Below are 24,399 nucleotides of genomic sequence, written 5' to 3'. Positions count from 1 at the left end.
AGGTTGTAAAAACAATCAAAAGTATGAAGGTTAAAGTTAGAATGGAGATTAAGCAACTAAAAAGTGCTTACAGAGTGGGATACTTTCTCTGCCAGATCTGTGGAGATTGTTACTGCACTTGAAACTGAAGGAATGCATAGTAAACAGGAATGCATAGTAAACAGAACTGATCCACACTATAGCTTAAGTTGGTGATCACCAGTGCAATGTAAATGGAGAGGTGCCAAAATTCCTATCCCAAAATATCTACTGCACTGACCTGTTGTAATGCCCACCATTGGAATTGGTTTTTAGGAGTTTTCTGGAGACATGCTCATTTTAACTGGGTTAAGGACTTGTGATAACTTGGTAGGATAACGTATTAGGGCAGATTAATATGTTTAGTTTAATTAAATGTCAGATTAATCGATTGTCACTTACTAGGGAACAGAGCTCTGAGGGAATTGACAACAAGAAAAAAGTACAGGGGCAGCTAGATGGTGCAGTGAGTAGAGCACTGGCCCTGGAGTCAAGAGGACCTGAGTTCAAATGTGGCCTCAGACACTTGACACACTTACTAGCTGTGTGACCTTGGGAAGGCACTTAACCCCAACTGCCCTGCCTTCCCCCTTCAAAAACAAAACAAAACAAAACAAAAAAGAATGTACTAAGAAAAAAGTACAGTATGCCAATGAGGCTTGGAAGTAGGAGACCCAAGTCATCCAGAGGCATTTATGGAATACTGGGTGGAACCCAAAAGGGGCCAGGGAGGAAGGGAATGGAAAAAGAGATTATCTAAAAAATGAGCTTTGCTTAACTTTACAATTTTGCCTATGCTAGTACTGAGCTCCATTTTCTCCGATATACACTCAAAAATTTAAAAAAAAAAAAAACAACACAGAGCCCAGTGAGTCCTACAGAGTCTAGTGAAAAGATGAAAGTAACTGTTTCCTATTTGTGTCCCTATTTACGATCCACCTGAGGAAATTTCAAAATATACCCTGATGCTCAAAAAGGAATTACCACTTTATTTTTTTTTTATTCTGGCTGGATCTTTTTTTCAAACTGGACCAGGCCCTTCTATATTCCTGTAGCACGGAACATTTGCCTTGTTATTCAATATTGGATCAGAGGCTCTTATATTTAGAATCAGAAGTGACCTTAGGGAAGGTCTATTCCAAATACTCATTCTAACAATGAGGAAACTGAGATCCAGGGAAGTAACATGATTTGCCCAGGATCATAGAGGAAGTGTTATTTCCATTCTGCCTTAAGTTCTAACTCCAGTGTGACTTGTTTTAGTTACTTAGCACCACTCAAAATGGATTGAGGAAATCACAAAGGAATCAATACTCACTCCATGGAAGACAGTTCCATTTCTTTCTCTGTGGCTCCAAAGATAGCACATTCTGCTTAGACTACCAGCTCACCTTGTCTTCTTGCCCTGTATTGAGTCCAGTGCTCAGTAATATTGGGTCATGGGAGAAATATGGGAAGGTATTGCTGTCTGGAAGAATGTGACCACTTAATATCTCTGGGTCATTCCTCCATGTAATTTGGGCAAGGATAATTTCTAAAAAATTATTTCAGAACATTATTTCCTAAGGGGCCTGAGCCATGCTCATTTCACTCCTGTCTCAACTATCTCTCCAAACTTGTCTATCTCCCCCCAGCCATCTTGTCTGCCTGGTGCACTCTTCCCTCCCATTCTCACTCTTTAGATCCCCTTTGTGTGTTGTCTTTCTCCATTAGAATGGAACATCTTGAGAGTAAGGACTTTCTTGTTTGCTTGTATTCATATCCCCATCTCTTAGTACAGTGCCTGGCACATAACAAGTGTTACCTGCTCTCTATTTATCTACCTTACCTATCTATGGTGAGGGAAACTGCAGTACATGGGTTCTGTGCATTTGTTTCCCTCTAAAATTAATATGTCTTTTACCTTCTCCGTCACAGAAGTCCAGCCTTTTTTACTATAAAGTTCGAACTTCAGGTTAACAGTAATTTTTTGGGATACCCTCCCTCTTTCTCTTTATCAAGTCTCCACAAGGTACATTAAAAATAATAAAGTCAGATCACCCCTGAAGATGATGAATATAGAAAACACAATAGACAAACTCTTTCAACATTCCCCTCAAACAACTTTAAAATGATACTTCAAATCTAATTCTGGAGTGGCAGAGCCAACAAAAGGCCAAGGTGAGACATTTTTCCAGCCCAAGACAACCTAGGAGCTCAGAAGGAAACGCTGGGGTGGGAGACAACCCAGAGTCCACATGAGGGTAATATTAGCTGTGGGACTTGAAGGTGGCCTGCAACAGCAGCCACAAATCAACTTCAGAAGCCCTAAAGCCAGAGAGGGTAACAGAATCAAGCAATTGGTCAGAAAGAGATGACAGGAGACCCCTTTACTAGCACTGGGCACAGGACCAGGTGATGTTTGGCAACTCCAGTGACCACACCAACTTCCAGGTCATAGTTACAGGGTGAAAAGGTAGTCCTCAAGGGAGCAGGGACCCTGAAAAGCAGTATCACTTTCAGTCCCAAGGGAACAGGGGCCCTGAGGATCAGTATTGCTTACAGTGACAAGGAAACTGGGGCCTTTTCTGGGTAAGAACCAGAGTGCAGATCAGAAGAGTAGTGACCACACCTCTCCCCTGATCACACTACCTTGGAAGCACCAAAAACTTCCAAACTTTTAGAACTAGCTCTGAAGACAGCACTGCAAAAAAAGCCTAAAGCACAGGATAATGCCTCTCACCCCAGGAACAGAGCCCAATTTTAACATAAAGTTCAATGTCAAGAAATAGACTAGAAGTTGAGCACACAAACAAAAAAAGAAGCTATATTGGCAACCAAAAATGGGCTCCTTAGCACTTGGTCAACAAGTGCCCTTGACTGGTTTGGCTTTTTCCCCTAAGCTGAATGCTGTTTGTGTCTTGGACTGGAGTGGGCTTGTCGGCCCCTTCACCTTGCTTGGGCTGATGGAAAGAGCCTGTGCTTTTCTGGTCAGCCCCTTCGCCTTGCTTGGGCAGATTGGGGGAGCCTGTGCTTTCCCCGGCGTACCTTACACCCCCGCAGAAGCTGGATGGTTAAAAGCAGCTCCCGTTGGAGCCAGAGGCAGTTACAGCTACAGTTACAGTTACAGTTACAGTTACAGTTACAGCCACAGCCACAGCTGAAGCAGGAGCTGCCAGTAGCAGAGCTGACCTACGGGAGGAAGCTGAACACAGACTTCAGGCCAGTGGGTAATCTTATTACCATAGAGGGGGAAGCATGATTTTGCTTTACGCAATCATGCTTCTCTGTAGCCTCCTGGTTACTCTTTTAAGGCGTACTTATTGGGCCTGGAAGCCTTTGATCAATATATCAAAATGGGGTTGCTGGTTCATGGGTTGGTTACTGTGGAGCCTAAATATATGTTTTGATTCTTTTGCCTTCTACTTTGAGAGTTTCTTATATCCGGCGGTTCCGAACGTTTCAGACATGTTTATGATCCTCTTTGAGATTATAAACTCTGCCCTCCTAATACATTTGGCGACGAGGATGGGATCGCTAGGTATAAGATCTCTATTTAGAAGCAGAACAATTCCAGAGGAAGAGATGAATATCCCAGGATGGGAGGATCCATTTTATTCCTCCCTAGCAAAAGAATTGGCTAAAAAAGCTGGACCCTGTGAAAACTGGGAACCAAGGCTACGGAGAGGAGATCCTAGGGATTTGGAAAAGTGTTTACGAGAAGTTGGGATTCAGTCAGGGGCATCACTATCTAGGCAAAGCTGGATAGTGTTATCAGCCTACCGGCTAGTATACGAAAGATTGAGATTAAGTGAAAGACATGGGGGCACTCCTACCCCACAGGAAGAAGGGGAATCTCAGATAGCAGGAGACCAAACTGACTCAAATGAGAACTTTTCTATTAATGTGGCTAAGAGCAACAGGAGACCAAAAAAGCCCAGAGTGCATTTCAACCCAGCCCAGAAAGAGCCTGACTGCCTGCTTCGTCCTAGCCATGGTGGCAGAGGAAGTGAGTGGGGGGAGAATGAGACAATGTTAGGGGCTGAGGCACAAAACACTACTGGGGTTCAGGATGTGCCTCACACAGAGAATAGGAGATGGTTAAATGATCAGACAAGGGCTCGACCCATACAAAGGAGGAAGACAGAAACCCGAGGTGAAGATTCAGTTACAAGGGAAATTCAGGAAGATTTCTCACCGCAAGAGGTCACAGATATTTTGAGTAGATTCAGCCAAAGAATAGGAGAACCATTGATATCTTGGATGGTAAGACTCAGTGATCAAGGGGCCAGTGGGATATCAGTAGATGGGACAGACTGCATGAGATTCATAGGTATCAGCCATGATCCTCTAGTTCAACAAGCTTTTAGGGAACATCATCAGCAAGGAGATGGTGATAGCAGGACTACTCTGTTGGCATTAGCCGCTGTGGGATGCAATAAGAGATATGCTACTGATTCTATGTGGCCCACTGAGCACAGACCCTGGTATTCACTTAGAGATTGTATCATGAGACTAAAGGAGGAGGTAATGAAGACTGCCATTATGATAGGAACTGCAGACAAATATTACAATGATCCAATGGGACTGCCTCATAGGAATTTAATAATTAGGACAGCTCCCCCTGCTTATAAACAACTAATTTTGAATTTATTACTTGGAGAAGTAGGGAGCCGTCTTACAACAGTGATAAATAAGATTTTACAGTTACATGACTTAGGTGACTGGGGAGGGGATAGATCTCCTCGAGAGAGAAGGGTGAATAACCAGCAAACTTGGCGCCAAAGGAGAGTAACAAGGAAAGAAATGTTTACTGCTTTATTGAGAGCAGGGGTAGGTTTTGAAATGATAGATGGAATTCCAACCAATGAATTATACAGAATGTATAGAGGACTTGATAACACGAGAAATAGGGAAATAAGAACTGCTCCTGCAAGCCCACAAGCCACTCAGACTGAAGGTGACCTTGTGTGATTAACGGATGAAAACTTGTACATTTGGGGAAAGGCTGGGAGGACAATCTTAGTCTCTATCTAGGGTGGGATCCTCTTGGCTTCCTCATTATGTTCCTTTTGAAAAGAAACATTTCCCACCTGAGTTTGGCTCTGATGTTGGATCTTTGCATAACTGAAATCTCAACCAAACTTGAGATGATTTTATTTGAAGAATTATAGTCCATACTTGTCTATTCTTTTTGTCCTTTGTTTTGGCTAACCTTGTTGCTAGTTTTGTTTCCTTCAGGCTTAAGCACCCTGCACTTTCCGGTGACTGCCTAAGCATGTAGCATTCTTGGAATTCCTGCCAGCTCGTTAAAGAAATGACCTCTGGAATAGGACTTTTTGGGGGCAGGGCCATCTCTACATCCAATTTCAGCATGAAGAAGCTATGGAAAATGAGACCTTCACCCCTCACCCCAAGATTTTGAGCCCCAATCGTTCAAGGGGGGTGGAAATGATGATAGTGTTCTGTTTACTTATTTTGTGTTATCCTTGCTGTGTTGTTTTATTGTTATGATATTATTGATCCTATGTAATGGATACAAGGATTTAGGGGTGGACATTTGAATTATTAATAATTATTTTGGGGATGATTGATTAAAAAGATTATCTTGCTGGGACCTAGGGGTGGATCACATTTGAATCGTAAACCAATATTTAGGAATGTCACCAAATGATATGTTTTGCTTTATAATGAATGATATGTTTTAGTTTCCTTTGTAATTGGATCACAATGTATGTTCTAGGATACATGGCTGATTAGATTATGTATCCTATAACAAGGGGTGGAGTATATTGGCAACCAAAAATGGGCTCCTTAGCACTTGGTCAACAAGTGCCCTTGACTGGTTTGGCTTTTTCCCCTAAGCTGAATGCTGTTTGTGTCTTGGACTGGAGTGGGCTTGTCGGCCCCTTCACCTTGCTTCCCTTGCTTGGGCTGATGGAAAGAGCCTGTGCTTTTCTGGTCAGCCCCTTCGCCTTGCTTGGGCAGATTGGGGGAGCCTGTGCTTTCCCCGGCGTACCTTACACCCCCGCAGAAGCTGGATGGTTAAAAGCAGCTCCCGTTGGAGCCAGAGGCAGTTACAGCTACAGTTACAGTTACAGTTACAGTTACAGCCACAGCCACAGCTGAAGCAGGAGCTGCCAGTAGCAGAGCTGACCTACGGGAGGAAGCTGAACACAGACTTCAGGCCAGTGGGTAATCTTATTACCATAGAGGGGGAAGCATGATTTTGCTTTACGCAATCATGCTTCTCTGTAGCCTCCTGGTTACTCTTTTAAGGCGTACTTATTGGGCCTGGAAGCCTTTGATCAATATATCAAAATGGGGTTGCTGGTTCATGGGTTGGTTACTGTGGAGCCTAAATATATGTTTTGATTCTTTTGCCTTCTACTTTGAGAGTTTCTTATATCCGGCGGTTCCGAACGTTTCAGACATGTTTATGATCCTCTTTGAGATTATAAACTCTGCCCTCCTAATACAGAAGCTGATCATAAAAAGCTACTATGGTGACAGGGAAGATCAAGATACAAATTTAGAAGAAGACAACGAGGTCAAAACAGTTACAAGCAAAGTCTCAAAAGGGAGTGGGGGATGTAAATTGGACACAAGTCCAACAAGAATTCCTAGAAGAACTAAAAAATTATTTTCAGAATTAATTAATATTGCTTGAGGAAAAATTGAGAAAAGAAATGAGAAATGCAAAAAAATTATGAAAAGACATTTAACAGCATAGTAAAAGAGGCACAAAAAAAATGGTGAAGAAAATAAAGCCTAAAAAAAAAAAAAAAACACAACTGGCCAAATGGTAAAAGAGGTAGAAAACTTCAAAGATGAAAATAACTCCTTAAAAAGCAGTCTTGGCCAAAGAAAAAAGAAGTACAAAGCTCACTTGAAAAAATAATTCCTTAAAAATTAGAATTGGGCAAGTGAAAGTTAATAACTCTATGAGATATCAAGAGACAATAAAGCAAAGTCAAAAGAATAAAAATAGAAGAAAGGGTGAAATATCTCATTAGAAAAACAATTCACTGATAAATAGATTGAGAAGAAATAATTTAAGATTTATTGGATTACCTGAAAGCTATGATCAAAGAAAGAGCCTAGATGTCATATTTAAAGAAATTATCAAGAAAAACTGCCCTGATATTCTAGAGTGCATGAAAATTAGAAGAATTCCTTGATCATCTCTTGCAAGAGATGCCAAAATAAAAATTCTCAGAAATACTATAGCCAAATTCTAGAGCTCCCAGGTCAAAAAGAAAATGCTTCAAGCAGCAAGAAAGAAATCATTAAAATACCATGGAACTCCAGCAGAATCACACAAGATTTAGCAGCTTTTACATTTAAGAAACAGAGTGTGTGGAATATGATGTCCTAAAAGGCAAAGAAGTTACACTTACAAGGAAAATTTAGTATAATCCTTTGAGGTGGGGGTGGAGGGATGGATATCTAATGAAATAGAGGACTTTCAAACATTCATAATGAATAGAACAAAGGAAAATAGAAAATCTGACTTTCAAATACAAGACTCAAGCAAGAAGCATAAAAAAGGAAACGTAAACGAGAACTCATAAAAGATTAAATAAAGTAAAATGATATACATCCCTATATGAGAAGATGATATATGTAACAGCTAAGAACTTTACCATTATTAGTACATTTAGAAGGCCTCTACATAGACAGAGGGCATGGGTATGAGTTGATCATGTTGAAATGATCTCCAAAAAAAAAATGGATGGGTGAGAAAAAGGAATGTACTGAGAGAAGTGGGAAGGGAGAGAAAGAATAGGGGAAATTATCTCACATAAAAGAGGTGTACAAGGAAGATCTTTTATAGTGGAAGAGAAAATAATGGGAAGGGAATAGGCAATGCTTGAACCTCACTCTCATCCAAATTGGTTCAAAATACATATACATGTGTGTATGTGTGCATGTATATCTGTATTGTGTATGTATATGTATATATGTTTATACATATACAAACATATATGCATATATAAACATATATCCATACAAATATGTATATATGTACACACACAGAGACACTCACACTCAGTTGGGCACAGAAATCCATCTTACCCAAAAGGGAAGAAGGAAGAAAGGAGAATAAGAGAAAGGTGGGGTTAAAAAGGAGAGTAGATTAAGGAAGGCAGTAGTCAGAAGCAAAACAGACTTTTGAGGAGGAGACAAAATAAAAAAAGAGAGAGAGAAAGATAAACAAGACAAAAGAATGGCGAGAAATGCATAGTTACTGATCAGGATTGTGAATGGGATGGATTCATCCATAAAATGGCAGCAGATAGCAGAATGAACTAGAAAACAGAATTAAACAATATGTTGTTTATAGGAAACACACTTGAAACAGACATACACCTAGTTAAAATAAGAGTCTAGGGCAGAATTTATTATGTAGCTGAAGTAAAAAAAAAAAAAAAACAAAAATAAAAAGAGACCTAATTAAAAGAAAAAAGCAGGGAAACTGCATCTTGTTAAAAGGTGCCACAGACAACGAAAAAATATCAATATTAAATATGTGGACCAAATGGCATAACATCCAGATTCCTAAAGGAAAAGTTAAACGAGTTACAGGAATGGGTGCTGGGGAAGCTCAACTTTCATTTCTGAGAGCTAAATAAATTTAAACATAAAATAAATAAGAAAGAAGTTAAGGAGATGAATAGAATTTTTTAAGAGTTAATTATAAGCCTCTGGAAAAAATTAAATGGGAATAGAAAGGAATATACCTTTTCTCAGCTGTATATGGCACCTTCACAAAAATTATGTAGTAAGGCATAAAAACTTCACAACCAAATGCAGAAAAACAGATACATTAAATGCACCCTTCTCAGACCATAATGCAATAAAGATTACATTCAAAAAAGAGCCTTGAAAGCAAAGGTTAAAAATTAATTGGAAAATAATCTAATCCTGAAGAATGAGTGGATCAAAGAAAAAAATTATTGAAATAATCAATAATTTCACTGGAGAGAAGGACAATCAATGAGACAACATGACAAAATTTATGAGATTCAGCCAAAGTAGTTCTTAGGGGAAAAATTATATCTATAAGTGTATACAATAATATAAAAGGGAAAGAGGAGATCAATTAATTGAGCATGCAACTGGAAAATCTAGAAAAAGAATGAACTAAAAAGCCCCAATTAAACAACAAAATATACATCCTGAAAATAAAAGATTAATAAAATTGAAAATAAAAAAAACCTACTGAACTAATAAAACTACTAGATTTTTTTTTTTGGGGGGGGGACAATAAAATAGATAAATCCTTGGTTAACTTGATTAAAAAGAAAGAAGAAAGCTAAATAACCACTACCAAAAATGAAAAGGGTAGATTTGACACAAATGAAGATAAAATTAAAGAAATTATTAGCACTTATTTTGTACAATTATACACTGATAAATATTACAATCTAAGTGACATGGATAAATACTTACAAAAATATAAATTGCCAAGATCAAAAGAAGAGGAAATTGAATATTAAGACAACTATCTTTTAGAAAAAGAAATTGAAGAAGCCATAAATGACCTCCCCAGGAAAACTTCCCAGGACTAGGTGGATTTACAAGTGAATTCTATCAAACATTTAAGAAACAATTAATCCTTATGCAATATAAACTATTTTTTTAAGATAAAGAAGTCCTACCAAATCCCTTTCATGACACAAATGTGATTTTGCTACCTAAACCAAGAAGAACAAAAAAACTATAGACCAAATTCCCTAATAAACATCAATGAAAATATTTTAAATAAAAAATTAGCAAGGAAAGTATATCAATACATCACAAAGATCATGAACTATGACCAGGTAGGATTTATACCACCAATGCAGGACTGGTTCAATATCAGGAAAGCTACAAGTATAATTGACCATATCAATAACAAAAACAATAAAAATCATATCTATATAAATGCAGAAAAAGTTTTTGACAAAATGCAATACCCATGCCTATTAAAAACACAAGGTAACATAATAATAAATAGCTTTTCCTAAAATGATAAGTAATATCTATCCCAAAACCAAGAGCAATCATTCTCTGTAATGGTGGTAAACTTGAAACCTTCCCAATAATATCAAGGAGAAACAAGGATGTCCATTTTCACTACTATTATTCAATATTGTATTAGAAAAGCTAGCAATAGCAATAAGGCAAGAAAAATGAACAAAAATAGGAAATGACAAAACAAAACTATCCCTCTTTGCAGATGAAATAATGGTATACTTAGAAAATAATAAAGACACTACTAAAAAACTAGTTGAAACAATTAACAACTTCAGCAAAGTTACAGAATATAAAATAAACCCACATGGATCATCAGCATTTCTATATATTACCAATGAAGTCCAGCAGGAAATGAGAGAGAAATTCCATTTAAAATAATTGCAGATAATGTAAAATACATGGGAGTCTACCTGCTAAGACAAACCCAGGAAATATATGAACATAGTTACAAGAGTCTTCACAAATAAAGTCAGATCTAAGCAATTGGAGAAAATTAATTGCTCATGGGCAGGTAGAGCCAATATAATAAAAAATGACAATTCTGCCTAAATTTATTAACTTATTCAGTTCCATACCAATCAAACTACCAAGGAGTTATTTTTAAAAGCCAGAAAAAAAATAACAAAATTTATCTGCAAGAACAAAAGATCGGAATATCAAGGAAATCAATGAAAAAATATAAGAGAAGGCAGCCTAGCAGATTTCAAACTAGATAACAAAGCAATAATCATCAAAACAATCTGGATTTGGCTAGGAAATAGAGTGGTGGATCAATGGAATAGATTAGCTACACAAAAAAACAGGGGTAAATAACCGTAGTAATCTAATGTTTGATAAACCCAAAGATCCAAGCTTTGGGGACAAAAACCACCACTTGACAAAAATTGCTGGAAAAATCACTTGCCTTCTCAATGGGTGGAGGAGGAGTGGGAGAGAGGGAGGGAATTTGATGCTTAAATTTTTAAATGAATGTTAAAAATAAATAGGTAAAAATAATAAAGTCAGAAGATCATCCTCTAAATACCATTCTTTTTAAGAACTAGAAAAAGAGACACGATGGTCACAGCATGGAACAATCCTTAGGAACTCTTCAATGACTAAATTATACTCCTCTCGCCCAATACCATCCTTTCCCCTGTTGTCCCTGCTTGATCTAATTCACTCATTCATTCGACAACCATTTATTGATCAGGTCTCTTCAAATCAAGAACTGGATTATACTACTATCATGTCCAACCCTGGTATAACCAGGGTAGTTGGGTGGGACATAAATCAAAGGTTGAGAATCAGTTGGGGAGAGTGGTTGTTACCCTTCGCACCAGTGCTGTCCTAACCCATACTTCTCATGTGGTCACCCTTCTCATTCCAAGTTTCTCTGTTAGAACTTTTGCTGCCCACTATTCTTGACACTCACTTTGCCACAATCATTGCAATACTTGCTCACAAGATCCATTACTCCAAAGATTCTGGATTCTTATACCAAACCAGCTGTCTAACTGATCAGTAATTAGTGCCATTTTCAACCCTTCCTCCCTCTTTTCTTTTCTACTCCCTCCTTAGCTTCCCAGGATAAAGAATATATTGTGTCAGGAATAAAGAAAAAAATTCACAAACCAGTTTTCTCAGTGGGATCTGTAGTCACACTCCTCTGGTTGGACATGCGCCGACGAATATCAGGATTCTGATCCAATAGCGTCATTGTGGCTTGTTGCCATGGACACGGCCACTGTAACTGTTCATCATTGGCTCCAGAGATCAGGGAGAAATATATCCCTATGTTGGTCTCATCACGTACATCTAACCAAACCTCAAAGGCATAGCCTAGAGGAGAATAAAACGGTGGGCTAACGATGCCTTCATTTGAGTTACTGTATTGTGAAAAATTGTCTATCTTCCACACATAATGAGGACAACGTGTTTCTGAAAGATTGATGTCATCGATGGAGAGACCACCAGTTGTTGTGCCAGTACCTCGAGTTCCTTCAAATACCACCCTGAATTTGGTGGTAACTGCCAATGGTACATGATAGAGTTGCCAGCTCCCAATGGGTGCATCTGTAATAGGAGAGGACTGTTAGCTTTTAGTTCGTGGCCTCTGTGACTAATTGGTAGTTCAAAAGTCAATGATGTTCTAGGTCATGGTTCGATCCACTCTCTGGTCTAAATGTTTTACTTCCCCATATTCATGCCAGATCACATGACCTAAGAGAATGTTTGAGCACATTTCTGGTGATCTATGAAGTCGCTTACAATTTTCTAGGGCCAAACAAGAAGCCATATTCAGCAATCGAGCTCTACCTCTGTGCTGCTTACAAGAATGTAAGAACTAATACTAATAACAGCTAGAATTTAAATAGCACTTTATGGTTTGCAAAGCACTTTACAAATAGCTCATTTGATCCTCACCACAACATTGGGAGGCAGGTGTTATTATTAGTCCCATTTAACAGAGGAGAAAACTAAGGTGGACAGAAGTTAAATGCCTCACCCGGGGTTACACAGCTAGCAAGTGCCTGAGCCTGGATTTGAACTCAGGTCTTTGAACTACCATACCGAGTCAGATAAATGGCCCTTCTATCCTTGTACTTACCTCAGTTTGACAATCACATCCAAGACTGTTTTGAAGAAGAGTGTCCTGGGGGCAGCTAGGTGGCTCACTGGCCCTGGAGTTAGGAGAACCTGAATTCAAATCTGTCCGCAGACACTTGACACATTTACTAGCTGTGTGACCTTGGGCAAGTCACTTAACCCCAATTGCCCTGCCTTCCCCCCTCAAAAAAAAAGAGTATCCTGATAGGATCAAAGGTTTAGGGCTTAAAAGGAACTTTACGGGCATCTCATTCATTTTATAGATCAGAAAGCTAAGGTTTCCAGGAGTTAGATGGCTTTCCCTTACTATCAGCTAGTAAGTGGCAGTGCCATAATTGGAACTCAGGTCCTTGGATCCCTACTCCATCACCCTTTCTACTACACCATGATATTCATCTCCAATAGCATTATCTTCAGGGTCCAGTGTTTGAACCAGAATATCCCTGGCTCTCTTTTTGTAGTCCCATCATGTTCAAAGTTAGCTAAACATTCCATAAGACTTTGGGCCTACATAGAACTCTAAGATCCTACTAACTTGAAAGTCCTAGAAATGTATGAATTCCTAGGGGAAAAATATGGCAAGTTTACTACCAGCTACCCAGTAATAATACACAGATTGATATCAATTCTTAAAAAGATTACTTTCTGAAATCTTGCTCCCTAGAAACTCACCTCGATGTCTTGGTGTTTGGGCAATTTACCTGGCCTATTGCCAGGAGGAAGAGGGAAACAAGCATTTCTTAAGCAACTACTATGGGCCCTGGTAGGCAACTACTCTTATCCCCATTTTTTAGCTTAGAAAACTGAAGCAGATGGAGGTTAAAAGACTGGCCCAGGGTCACAAACGTAATAAGTACCTGAGGTTAGATTTCAACTCAAGTCTTCCTGACTCAAGCCTCAGTGTTCTATCTGCTGCTCTACCACTCACTCTAAGTTAATCTATATGGAAGTAGATATCTTGATATAGGGTATAGTGATACAGTGGATAGAATGCAGGACCTGAAGTCAGGAAGACTCATCTTCCCGAGTTCAAATCTGGCTTTAGACACTTAACTAACTGTGTGACTCTGGGTAAGTCACTGAACCCTGTTTGCCCCAGTTCCCTCATCTGTCAAATGAGCTGAAGAAGGAAATGGCAAGTCACTCCAGTATCTCTGCCAAGAAAACCCCAAATAGGGTCATGAAGAGTCAGACATGACTGAAACGACTGAACAATAACAAAAACCTTGATATGGAGTTATAAACAGAGTGAGGAAGGAGATGAGGAATCTCCTAGACCAGGGCCAGGGAACCTGTGGCCTTGTGGCTACATGTGGCTTTCTAGGTCCTTGAGTGCAGCCTTTTGACTGAGTCCAAGTTTTACAAAACAACTCCTTTTCTTAAGGGGATTTGTTCTGCAAAGTTTGGATTTGGTCAAAGGACCACACTTGAGGACCTAGAAGGCCATGTGTGGCCTCCAGCCCTCAGGTTCCCCACCCCTGTTCTAGACCAACCCCTGCCCAAATCATTAATTCTAGCTGCAACATCCCCGAAAGTGATCCTTCAATATCTGCTTCAAGATCTTCAGTGATAGGACATTGTACTGTTTGTACCCTCTCTCCAACGCAGTCCAATCTATTTTTCAACTTTGCTAATTGTTAAAAAAAAATTTCCTTTGGTTCTTCATAAAACCAGTCCTTCCTAGCTAGTGCACTATGCCCATCTCCCTTGGATACCACCATACACTATGCCCTCTTACCTTTCTCCCTCTCACCACATCCCCAAGAGGAGGAAGGGCAGGGTTGTGGAAAAAGGCCTCCCATAAATCCCTAGCCAGTCAAGAACTGAACTGAGGAACTCACGTCAGGGAAGCACTAAACAGAAATGAACACTATAAAATGAGAGGCATCATGGCATTTTATCTAGAATCAGCCTTGGAGTCAGGAAGGCCTACTTTCAAGCCCAGTCTCTAAGGCATACTTGTTATGTGGCCTTGGGCAAGTCTTTGAAATGCACCCAGGCAACTCTCTAAGGTAAGAAATCCAGTGCTGTGGCTGATTTGAATGGGTGAGGGAGGGGAGGATTTCCTTACCAGAAGTCCCCTACAAACAGCAAAACCACAGGTGTAGACCAAAATAAAATAAAATCAAGGGGGCATAACTGGCACTTGGTAAGGTGCTTAACTAGCAAGACAGATTCCCCTCAACTATAGAAAATTACTACCTAGCCACACTCTATACTAGACTAAAGGGGTTTCCAGAGTCCATCAGGTTTCAGTCATCCTGAACCCTGAATTATTCAAGAGGCAGCAGTTTGAGACTGAACCTCAAGCCCTTGAAGGAAAAGTTCTAGAAAGGGTCCTTTAGCCTCTTGTTAATCGCAAGACCTTTAGGTCAACTGCTTGTTCTCTGATTTGTAAAAAACGGCTGTCAGGAAAAGAAACAGATGTTTGGTATCACAAACCTGAGCAACGAAAAGAGAAGGCAGAATAAAAAAAAAAAAATCAAAGTCCTGAACCAGGTAATCACTAGGGTCACTTCCAGCTCAGAATCCCACATGCATCTCAAACCATCAGAAGACCGAAACATAGTGTTATAAAAGAGGAAAGGCCAGAACGTGTTGAAGAAAAGGAAGCAAAGAGCCACAGAAGGTCTCAGATCAAAGTCAAGCGTAATTATGTGAGGATGAAATCTCCTACCTTTCACTTCATCCACCAGAGTGAGGGAGCTATCACCATTGTCTGAGGTATACTCCCTGACGTAGATCTTGAGCTGGTCATCAGTGCTACCGCTGTTGTAGTAAAAAAACTGCAAGCACTGAAACTCTCTCTTGGGATAAAATATGCGGCTTTCCAGGACTGCCTTTTCCCCCACGTTCACAGAGCTGCTGTCAAAGTGCATAAAGAAGCCGGAGTCTGCGAGAAGACAAAGAAGAGATTAGACACTTGAAGACCCTGGCTTTAGAAGAAAAAATTTCACAAGTGGGTGTACTTAATATTAATACACGAAACCATCAACAACTCATTATTTTTGTTCATATCCTACAACCTAAGTTACAGTCAAGACTTGGAAAATTACCTCATTGAGTCACAGCTAAATAAAATATTAGTCACACATGTGGAGGGGGAAGACATTTACAATACCAAAACACTCTGCTTTTACATGGCTTCTTGCCTAACCACGTTTGGCAAGGGGGGAAACTGAGGCAAAAGGCAATCACAAGTACCAACATATTAAAAATCTAGTGTATCATTTTACATCCTGCAGCCATGCAGAGTTCAGCTGGTTCAGGTGTGTGCTGGTAAATATTTGGGGCAATATCCTATACACATGACACATTTTTAAAGTTTCATCTGCATTAACATTTTTCTCTATTATTTTCTTAAATCAATCTTTTTTCTTAAGTCAATTTTTCCTAAGTCAATCTATTTTCTTAAGTCAATTAGACAATCAGCAAAAACAAAAAATAAAGTCCTGATCAGTAGTGTTTCTTGATTCCTGAAGCATAAATGTTACATTGAAAATTAGGCTCCAAGTTGGAGCTCCTTCCAAATCCGCAAACAAACACATCTTATGCCCTCCACAGCAGGAGAAGTGCTCTGTGACTGTGCCCCTAAGGGTACATACCCATCAGGAATATGAGAAAGGCACAAGGGAGATCAAATGAGGAAAGGGGCTCCAGAGGGGTCCAAACTGCATGAAATGTTTCACTTTCTGAGCCTCAGCTTTCTCATTTGTAAAAATTTTCAGGTTTATAAAACTGCTAGATGTTCTCAAAGTTCCTTTCTGCTCTAATGTTCTATCACTATAATTAAAATTCCTCAGCCTTCTGAGTAAAAGTTACCCCAGGGAGATCATGGGGCTAGTCAGAGTGGGTTGTTTGTTTCCTAACTAAATATAGGTTTCTTCATTAGTTTTTGCTCAGCACCTGCTATGTTCAAAGTGAAGCCTGAGATCTATAAAAATATGGTTCCTGCCCTTTATAAGTTCACATCTTTTGTCAGAAACATAGCTGTAGAAGGTTAAAAATGTCTTTTCAAATTATCTCTGACTGCAAACGATAACTATTCTCAAGCAAAAGAAAAAAAAACTGAGTCCAGATACTTGCTTCAGCCTGTCCTCCCCTAAATTTCCTGTTTCCCTACCCCCTCCACGCAAGAATAATTTGCCCTTTCACTTGTCATATTCTCCCCTGATTACCCAAGATTATTCCCGGAGAAGGTTAAGAATGGGAGCACCCAAGGCCCTCTCTTTGGATAGATTACAGTTTATAAAGTAGTAATTACTTATGACTTTACAGTGAAAAGAACATTGTCTCAATAACCAAAGAACAGTGAATTCAAATCCCACCTAACACACTTACCCTGGGACCTGGAGCTAATCAGTTACCTCTCCTCCACCAAAGTTTACTCAGCTGTAAAATGAAGGGGTTGACCAAAATGGCCTCTGAGACCCCTTCTAGCTCTGAACCTCTAGGACTGGATTCTGTCTCTCTTAGTGTTCTGACCTAGTCATTTGAATTCATAATATAACAGCCCTAAATTTTGGCATCTGGTTTTATGTTTGTTATCAATAACAGAGACACCAAGTTTGGAACTAGCAATGTGGTATTTTAAGACCACTTTAGCCCAAATAAAACTGCAAAGGGAAACATGAAATAAATAAATGATGTGTCTTCTGCCAAGATTTTTCATTTGTTTTGATCATCTAAGGAAAAAATATATATACATTTCTCTCTCTCTCTCTCTCTCTCTCTTTTTCTCTTCCCCTTATACATACGTGCATGTGCTCACACACACACACACACACACACACACACACACACACACACACGAAATCGCTGAAGATAATCTCCTCAGTTTGCAAGCCTAAGATCTGAACTACAGATCAAAAATCTAGACCTCTGAGGGCATCAAGTCCAACTCCCTAATTTTACCAATTAGGAAACTGAGATTCAAGGGGTTTAAGTGACCTATAGATAGTAAAATCGCAGAGGGATTTGAACCCAGAATCTTCTAAAGCTAGAGCCACTGTTTTTTTGACCTTACCGTAGTCCAAACTCAATGAAATGTTACATATACAGAAAGGTAAGGAAGAAATCCTTAATCATCCCAACTTACTACAGTAACAAGTCACGTTCCCAAATCACTCTTATTATGCATTTAAGAGTACACAATAAATCTAATAACACATGAAGAACTTTGAAATAAGACCCCATTCTTTAGATGACATTCATCCTCTTCCTTTAGGGGAGCAGCCTGACATAGGAGATAAATTTCCTGGACTGGGAAGCAGGAAGACGTGAGTTCTTATGAGGCTTCAGGCACTTAGTATCTGTGTGACCCTGAGCGTGTCACCCAAACTTTGTGAACTTTGGTTCTCTCATCTGTAAAATGAAGAGGTTGAACTGGATGCCCCCTGAGGTCACTTGCAGCTCTAACTTTATGATCATATTGTAGATATGATGTGACTATGCTGATAAAAGCAAAGGCTGAGAGGGCTACTGAAGAAAGCAAGAGCCATTTCCGTCCCACCCATGGTAGTTACCTTTGCACTTGCCCTGGTATGACTGATCAGTGTCAGGCCCACCAGACACCTGTGAAACCCTCTGCCAGTCACCATTATCTTCTGAATTTTGAATCATGCCACAGATATTTTCCAGTTCGAAATCACATGAGTCCAAAAAGGTTAAGGAAGAAGCTAGAGAAGATAAAAATCATTGAATGACTCTCTAGTCAGAATTTTTATTCTATTTTTAGAATAACTAAAACTATTTTTAGTCCATTATATAACTGAATTGAGGAAGAAGGAAGGCAGCCCAGCAAGTCTTGGGCAATGAGTTCCCCAAGAAACGCTGATTAATGCCAGCTCACATAGCCAAAATAGGATGGCATCCCACAGCTAAGTAGGGCTGCCCTAACTTGGAGCTGTTCATTAAGGGATGTGTTGAATCAAGGCATACTTCCTTCAATCCTTCTCAAATTACTGAGCTGACTGAGCAATAGTCCAACTTCTTTCATTACTCCTCCTCAGGAATCTGTACATTTCGTTGTCATCCAGGTACTGTTTGAAAACAGCTTTCAATATGTCAAAAATTCCTGGTCCAGGAGCAGTCCTTCATAAACCTGTCTGATAGATCCCGATGTCAAATTTACATTTGCAAGAGCAAATAGGAATCCATATATTCCACAAAGCACAAGATGTGTTTTCAGATCAGAAAGATCGATTTAGAAAAATACCTTTGAGTCTTCCTTGTAACCATATAGTATTTAAGGGAGTCAGTGCAGTAGTGGCTGGAGGGCTAGTCTGGAAATCAGGACTATCTATAGTCAAGTCCTGCTTCTGACACATAGGCCTTGTGTTAGTCAATCATCAATTAGCAATTGATTGCTATTAAGTACCCCTTACATGCAAGACACTGTTCTAAGCACCTAGAATGCAATGAAAAGCAAAAAACCCCAAACATCCCCTGATCTCAAGTCTCATGGGCAAATCGTTTAGCCTCTCAGAACCCCAAGGCAGCACTCTAAGACTATAAATTATAGAACAGACAACAAGCTACACTGGTAGAGTTTTCTCACTAGGAGAGAGTTCTTCTGCCAATGAAATCTCATCCCAATAAAACTGTCCAATAATAGCTCACAGTCACGTGGTGATTTATAGTTTATACAGCCTTTCTCACAATAAACTTGTGAACTTCTGGTACAAATATTCCCATTTTACAGAGGCAGAGACTGAGGAAAGTGACTTCCTAAAATGACATAGTCAATAAATGGCAGAGCCACAACTTGGTTCTTGTTTTTCTGACTTCAAGCCCACTGCCCCAAACTGCCTACCTAAAACACCATGTAGCTATAATGTAGATTTTAATTCCAATTATTCTTTCTCCATTTTTCATTATGACTAAACTTTTCCCAATTGCAAGAACCAAGCAGGCTGAAACTTTTCCAAACTGAGCTGGGGGAAACAGCCATGGTTCCCTAGAGGCCAGGATACTTACAGCAGTTGTAGAGCCGACTCAGTTTCTCAAGGTCATAATCGCTGAAATCCATTCGTTGTCCGATCACATCCAAGAAGTCAGGGATCTTGGTCACGATTGTTGGTTCTGTTCCATTTTGGAAGGCAGTTTTGCTGTAGTGCATCACGGATATGTAGTCATAGGGAACATTCAGAGAGTCTGATACTGTGTCATCATAAGTATTGAAATTGTGCTCCTTTCCTAAAATAAAAATAATATTAAATAACATAAAAAACATAAAATATAAATAATATTAAATTTTTAAAGTTTGAGTTTATGAACCTTAACTTATCCTATAGCAAATGCAAGGTAGCTGTGAATAGTATTCTCTTACATAGTTCTCTTTGATACGTCTCTGATTTCATCAGTGTGAGGTGCTCCCAGTGAGAAAACTCCCCCCACCAGTTCAGATCAGCAGCCTAAGTCTAACTTATGGCCTTAGAGAGTTACTCGGGGGCTCTGAGAGGCTCAATGACTTGTCCTTTGTCATAGAGCTAGTATAGATCAGAGGCTGATCTTGAATTCAAGTTTTCCTGACTCCCAGGCCCACACTCTAACCACTATACTGTGTTGCATGGTACTACATAGCACAACATTTCAAAGTGTGTGGTATGCACTCCATATGCGATACAACATAAATGTGGGGGTTTTGGTTTTATTTGTTACCCATGGTAGGGTTTTGATTGGATCTCCTCAAGGACAGAAATGATCTTTTTTTCCTTTCTTTGTTTCCACAGTACATAGCAGATAATTAATAATTTTGGGGGGAGGGGGGAAAGCAGGGCAATTAGAGTTAAGTGACTTGCCCAAGGTCACACAGCTAGTATGTCAAGTGTCTGAAGCCAAATTTGAACTCAGTTCCTCCTGATTCCAGGGCCGGTGCTCTACTCACTGCACCACCTAGCTGCCCCAATAAATGTTTATGGACTGACTGTAGTGTTGTGAAAATAGTAAAAGTTGTGAGGGAGCAGTGATAATGACATGGAAAAAAAGAAAGAAAAGAAAATCAATCAAATATTTTTTAAAATATTCAGAAGAGAGCAGGGGGAAATTCAGAAAGGAATATAATCAAGAAGGGCAGAGCTGTTGCTACCATGTTAAATAGAATGTATACTTTAAAAAAACCAAGTTTTAAATTTTTACATTTGAAAATTAAGATAAACTAAGAGGCAGAGATCTGATCCTGAACACCTTATTTGTTAGGATAACAGTAATCAATAAATTGGGAGAATGGACCCTCTCAATGACCAAATACCCCAAGGTAGTATTCACCAGGTTAATATAGTTTGGGGAAGTACAGAATTGGGTAGATGGGGAAGAGGTTAAATTAGTTACAGGGTAGACAGCATGCTGGAGGTGAGGACAAGGTGATGGGCTATTTTAAAGAAAGCATCTAAGTGGGGCTAGCAACCACCCTTCTCAGACAATTAAGGAATGTGAATTGTTTTATGGGACCCATCAGCATCTTGCAGGCCCTGTTAGTTGACCTGAGGTAGCAGACTCCCTGGCACCTAGAAGGATCTGTTAGATAAGAATGTTGCAAGGATAGACAATGTGCCTTCTGGGGATGATAACAAGTTAACTTGTAACTAACTTAGAGGAAAAGCTGATTCAGGAGTAGAGAAATGCGGACTGAGCAATTATACAAAATGGGGCAATAATACAGAATAGGGTCAGTTACAGAACAGAATAAATTATTAAATGATACAAAATAATTTTAATTTCTGTAGCATAGCCAATTTATAGTTTTATATGCAATCCTCTTTTCAAGTCCTTTGCATAAAAAATGTTCATGTTTCTTGATGACTAAGTTTATAATAGAAAATCTATTTTAAAAATAAAAATAAAGCATATAATATGAATACATTCTGAGACTGCTATCTATATTGTGCCTTATAATTACAGAGGACTTTCAATACATTATCTCATTTGATCCTTAAAGGCCCAGTGGCATACACAGTACAATACATATTTCCATTTTCTGGATCAGGAAACTACAATTCATTGAAGTTAAATGACTGCCAGAGATCACAGAATTGGAGGGTTGGAAGAGACCTCAGTAATCATCTAGTTCAACCCATTGAAGATTATTCAACCATAAAGTGGCAGAGCTAGAATTCAAACCTAAGTCTTTTTCACTCCCTAACCAATGATCTTTCTATTCTACCACTACCACTCTCAGGTCATTCCTAGCTCTGAAGTTTTATGATTCTTATTATATCCACATACTTGCTATCATACCCCCAAAATACAGTCTTAGCCTTGGAATCAGGAAGACCTGGGTTCAAGCCCTACCTCTGACACTGGCTAGTTATGTATCAATGGACAAGTCCCTTAAACTCTCAGAGTCCCCTACAACTCTCTAAGACAATAAGTCGTAGACAAGTTACTGATCTACACTGATAGATGGATTTCCCCATAATGATGAAATCATAGCTCCTGACCAAAAAAAATCTTATAATTTTATGTAAAGCCTAGGATTGTGGTGTTATGAGGACATCTTGACTTTCATCACACTTCAAGTCTTAAACATCATCTTTTGGCTCCTAAAAGAAAGTTATATTTGGTCAGTACCATACGTCATTGAGTGACAGCAAAGCTTCTTTAAGCTCGAAGATACTTAAGAGTGAAGGTGAACCAGACCTTGAAGTGGTAACACAGAGGTCTGTCCTTTAGCTCCAAATCCCATGGAGATTCTAATATCTCAGTCACCCTTTTCCCAGGTAGCACCTATCCTGTGAAAGGAAGACCTAGCAAGAGATGGTAACAGAAGTGGAATCCTTGGAACATAACGGTGAAAGGTAAGAAGAGAACCACTGACCACTGGAAAGGACAATATACTAGAAAAGTCGTATTGGAAAAGTTTGGATCATCAGTGGATAAGAATGGGTATGAGGAGGCAATGATGGGGTAGGTAGCACAGAGAAGATGCATCAGAAAGGAATTGTTGAGGGATGAGGGAGACGAGGTCCAGGAACTCCAAGACTGGAGTTCCCAGATGGGGTCATTGACATTCTTCAAGTCAAGGTGGCAAAGATTTATTATGCTTTATAGCGGGCAAGAGCTCTTAGGGAACCTGCAACCTTACACGGATGCAGGGAAAGTTTAAATACAAGATTTGGGGGTGAAACCTGTCAATTAGGTGTTTTGGGGTGGGATTAGGGAGTGATTAAGGGGTGGTCAGATCTTAAAGGAACATGCACTTTTTGTATCTACTGCACAGGTATCTTACCCAGAGTTCACTGGGAAATAGCCCAAGGTGGAGTTTGGGATTGTGGTTTTGACTGTGAAACATCACTAAGTCAACCATCGGTCAGGGCTGGCTGGAGATATCCAGGTTGCTTCCATCAAATGTCTTGTTAGACAAGATGAATGTAAGGGAGTATACATTTGACTATGTCTAGGATACATATCAGGAAGTTCAGTAAGTAGTAAATATTGTTGTCTCCCAGTGCACAGCCAATTAGCACACACACAAGGAGTCAGACCAATAAATTCTATATGTGCAGCTGGTAGCAGTATCAGGAGGAGAGATAAATGTTTGGCGAAGGCATGCTGCCCTTGAACTGGAGAGAATCTGCTAGAGCCAATGCTTTGAAGCTAGGGAGAGATGTGATTTCAGAACTGGGGTCCAGGCACCCAAGCAGAGGCTAAGGAGAAATGTGAGGTTAGAATTAGGGTACAAGCACAAGCACTCCATCAGAATGACAAGAGTCAGGAAAATTTTACAGTGAATAACAGTGTCTGAAATGTGAGCTACACAGATACATTTACGTCAATCCTTTCAAGGGGTTTCGTTGATTTAGATTCTCCCTCTACCACTATAGCTTACAAACCCACAACTATCTAAGCAAATGGTCTTCAAGAGCAGCTGCAGTTTTAAAAAATCACTTCCCAGTGGACAGCCCTCTGATGACACTTAGCTCAGATGCTCCATGGGTGACACAAGTCCATAGCCAGGGACCTACTCAAGAACTGTCTAGCTTGATAGCCATTGAGTCTGCCAGAGCTTGTGGTCCACTGACACATCTATCAAGACACGAGGGTAAACACAACATCACAAAGAAATATTGAAGCCAGACTTTCATAACATAAAAAAAATTTCAAATTGGCAACATTTGGAAAGGGATCAGATTGTTCAAGATCTTAAATTCTCTAAAAAGCGATTTGTTAATATCAAGTCAAAATCTGACATTCAAAAAAATTTTAATTTTTGAATCAAATTCTTCTTGAGGATTTCATGGCATTCATAACACTTGTTACACCCACATCATATGAGGGAAAGCTTCCTCAGAAATAAACCAGGCAGAGCCCTAAAGCAACTAGTCTTCCGGATAAAGTTAAATACTCATCTCCCTGAGCATATTATTTAGAGTCCTAGCACTTGTTTTCTGTCACCTAGTGGGCCAATTCCCCCACCAGCTGGGCAAGAAAGATAAGAACATTTCTACACAATGTATGCTCATTATATTTATTTACTATTTACATTGTACATAGTATTATTATTATATGGAATATATAATAGCTATACTGTGTATATAGCACATTACTATCAAGGTACTATCTACATGTGGCAGCATGAAATAGTAGACAGGGCCATAACTGGTTTCTAATTCTATCTCTACCATTGGCCAGTGGACTATGTAACACTGAACATACCTATTAAACTCTCTGAGATTCAATTTCCTCATCTCTCCACACAGCTGCCAAAGTGAATTTTTTAACCTCCACTCTCTCATTAACCTTTAATCTCTCCCTGTCAGCCAGATACATCCCTGCAACCTAGAAATACAT

At 39.4% G+C, this 24,399-nt stretch overlaps 1 protein-coding gene across 1 annotated transcript in view; it reads right to left on the bottom strand.

Moving 5' to 3' along the window:
• The window catches only part of MEP1B (meprin A subunit beta), a 56,851-nt gene that overhangs the window by 12,461 nt on the left and 19,991 nt on the right, over positions 1-24,399 (bottom strand). The window contains exons 8-11 of the mRNA XM_036741542.1: positions 19,588-19,806; positions 18,135-18,287; positions 15,287-15,502; positions 11,635-12,075 (exon numbers count right to left, since the gene is read on the bottom strand). Coding sequence (XP_036597437.1) covers positions 11,635-12,075; positions 15,287-15,502; positions 18,135-18,287; positions 19,588-19,806 — 1,029 coding nt within the window. The remainder of the gene's footprint in view (positions 1-11,634; positions 12,076-15,286; positions 15,503-18,134; positions 18,288-19,587; positions 19,807-24,399) is intronic.

This window comes from Trichosurus vulpecula, chromosome 1 (genome assembly GCF_011100635.1).
Source record: "Trichosurus vulpecula isolate mTriVul1 chromosome 1, mTriVul1.pri, whole genome shotgun sequence".
In the NCBI taxonomy this organism is placed as follows: Eukaryota; Metazoa; Chordata; class Mammalia; order Diprotodontia; family Phalangeridae; genus Trichosurus; species Trichosurus vulpecula.
The sequence above is the reverse complement of the archived record's forward strand: the minus strand, read 5'-3'. Positions and strand labels throughout refer to the sequence as shown.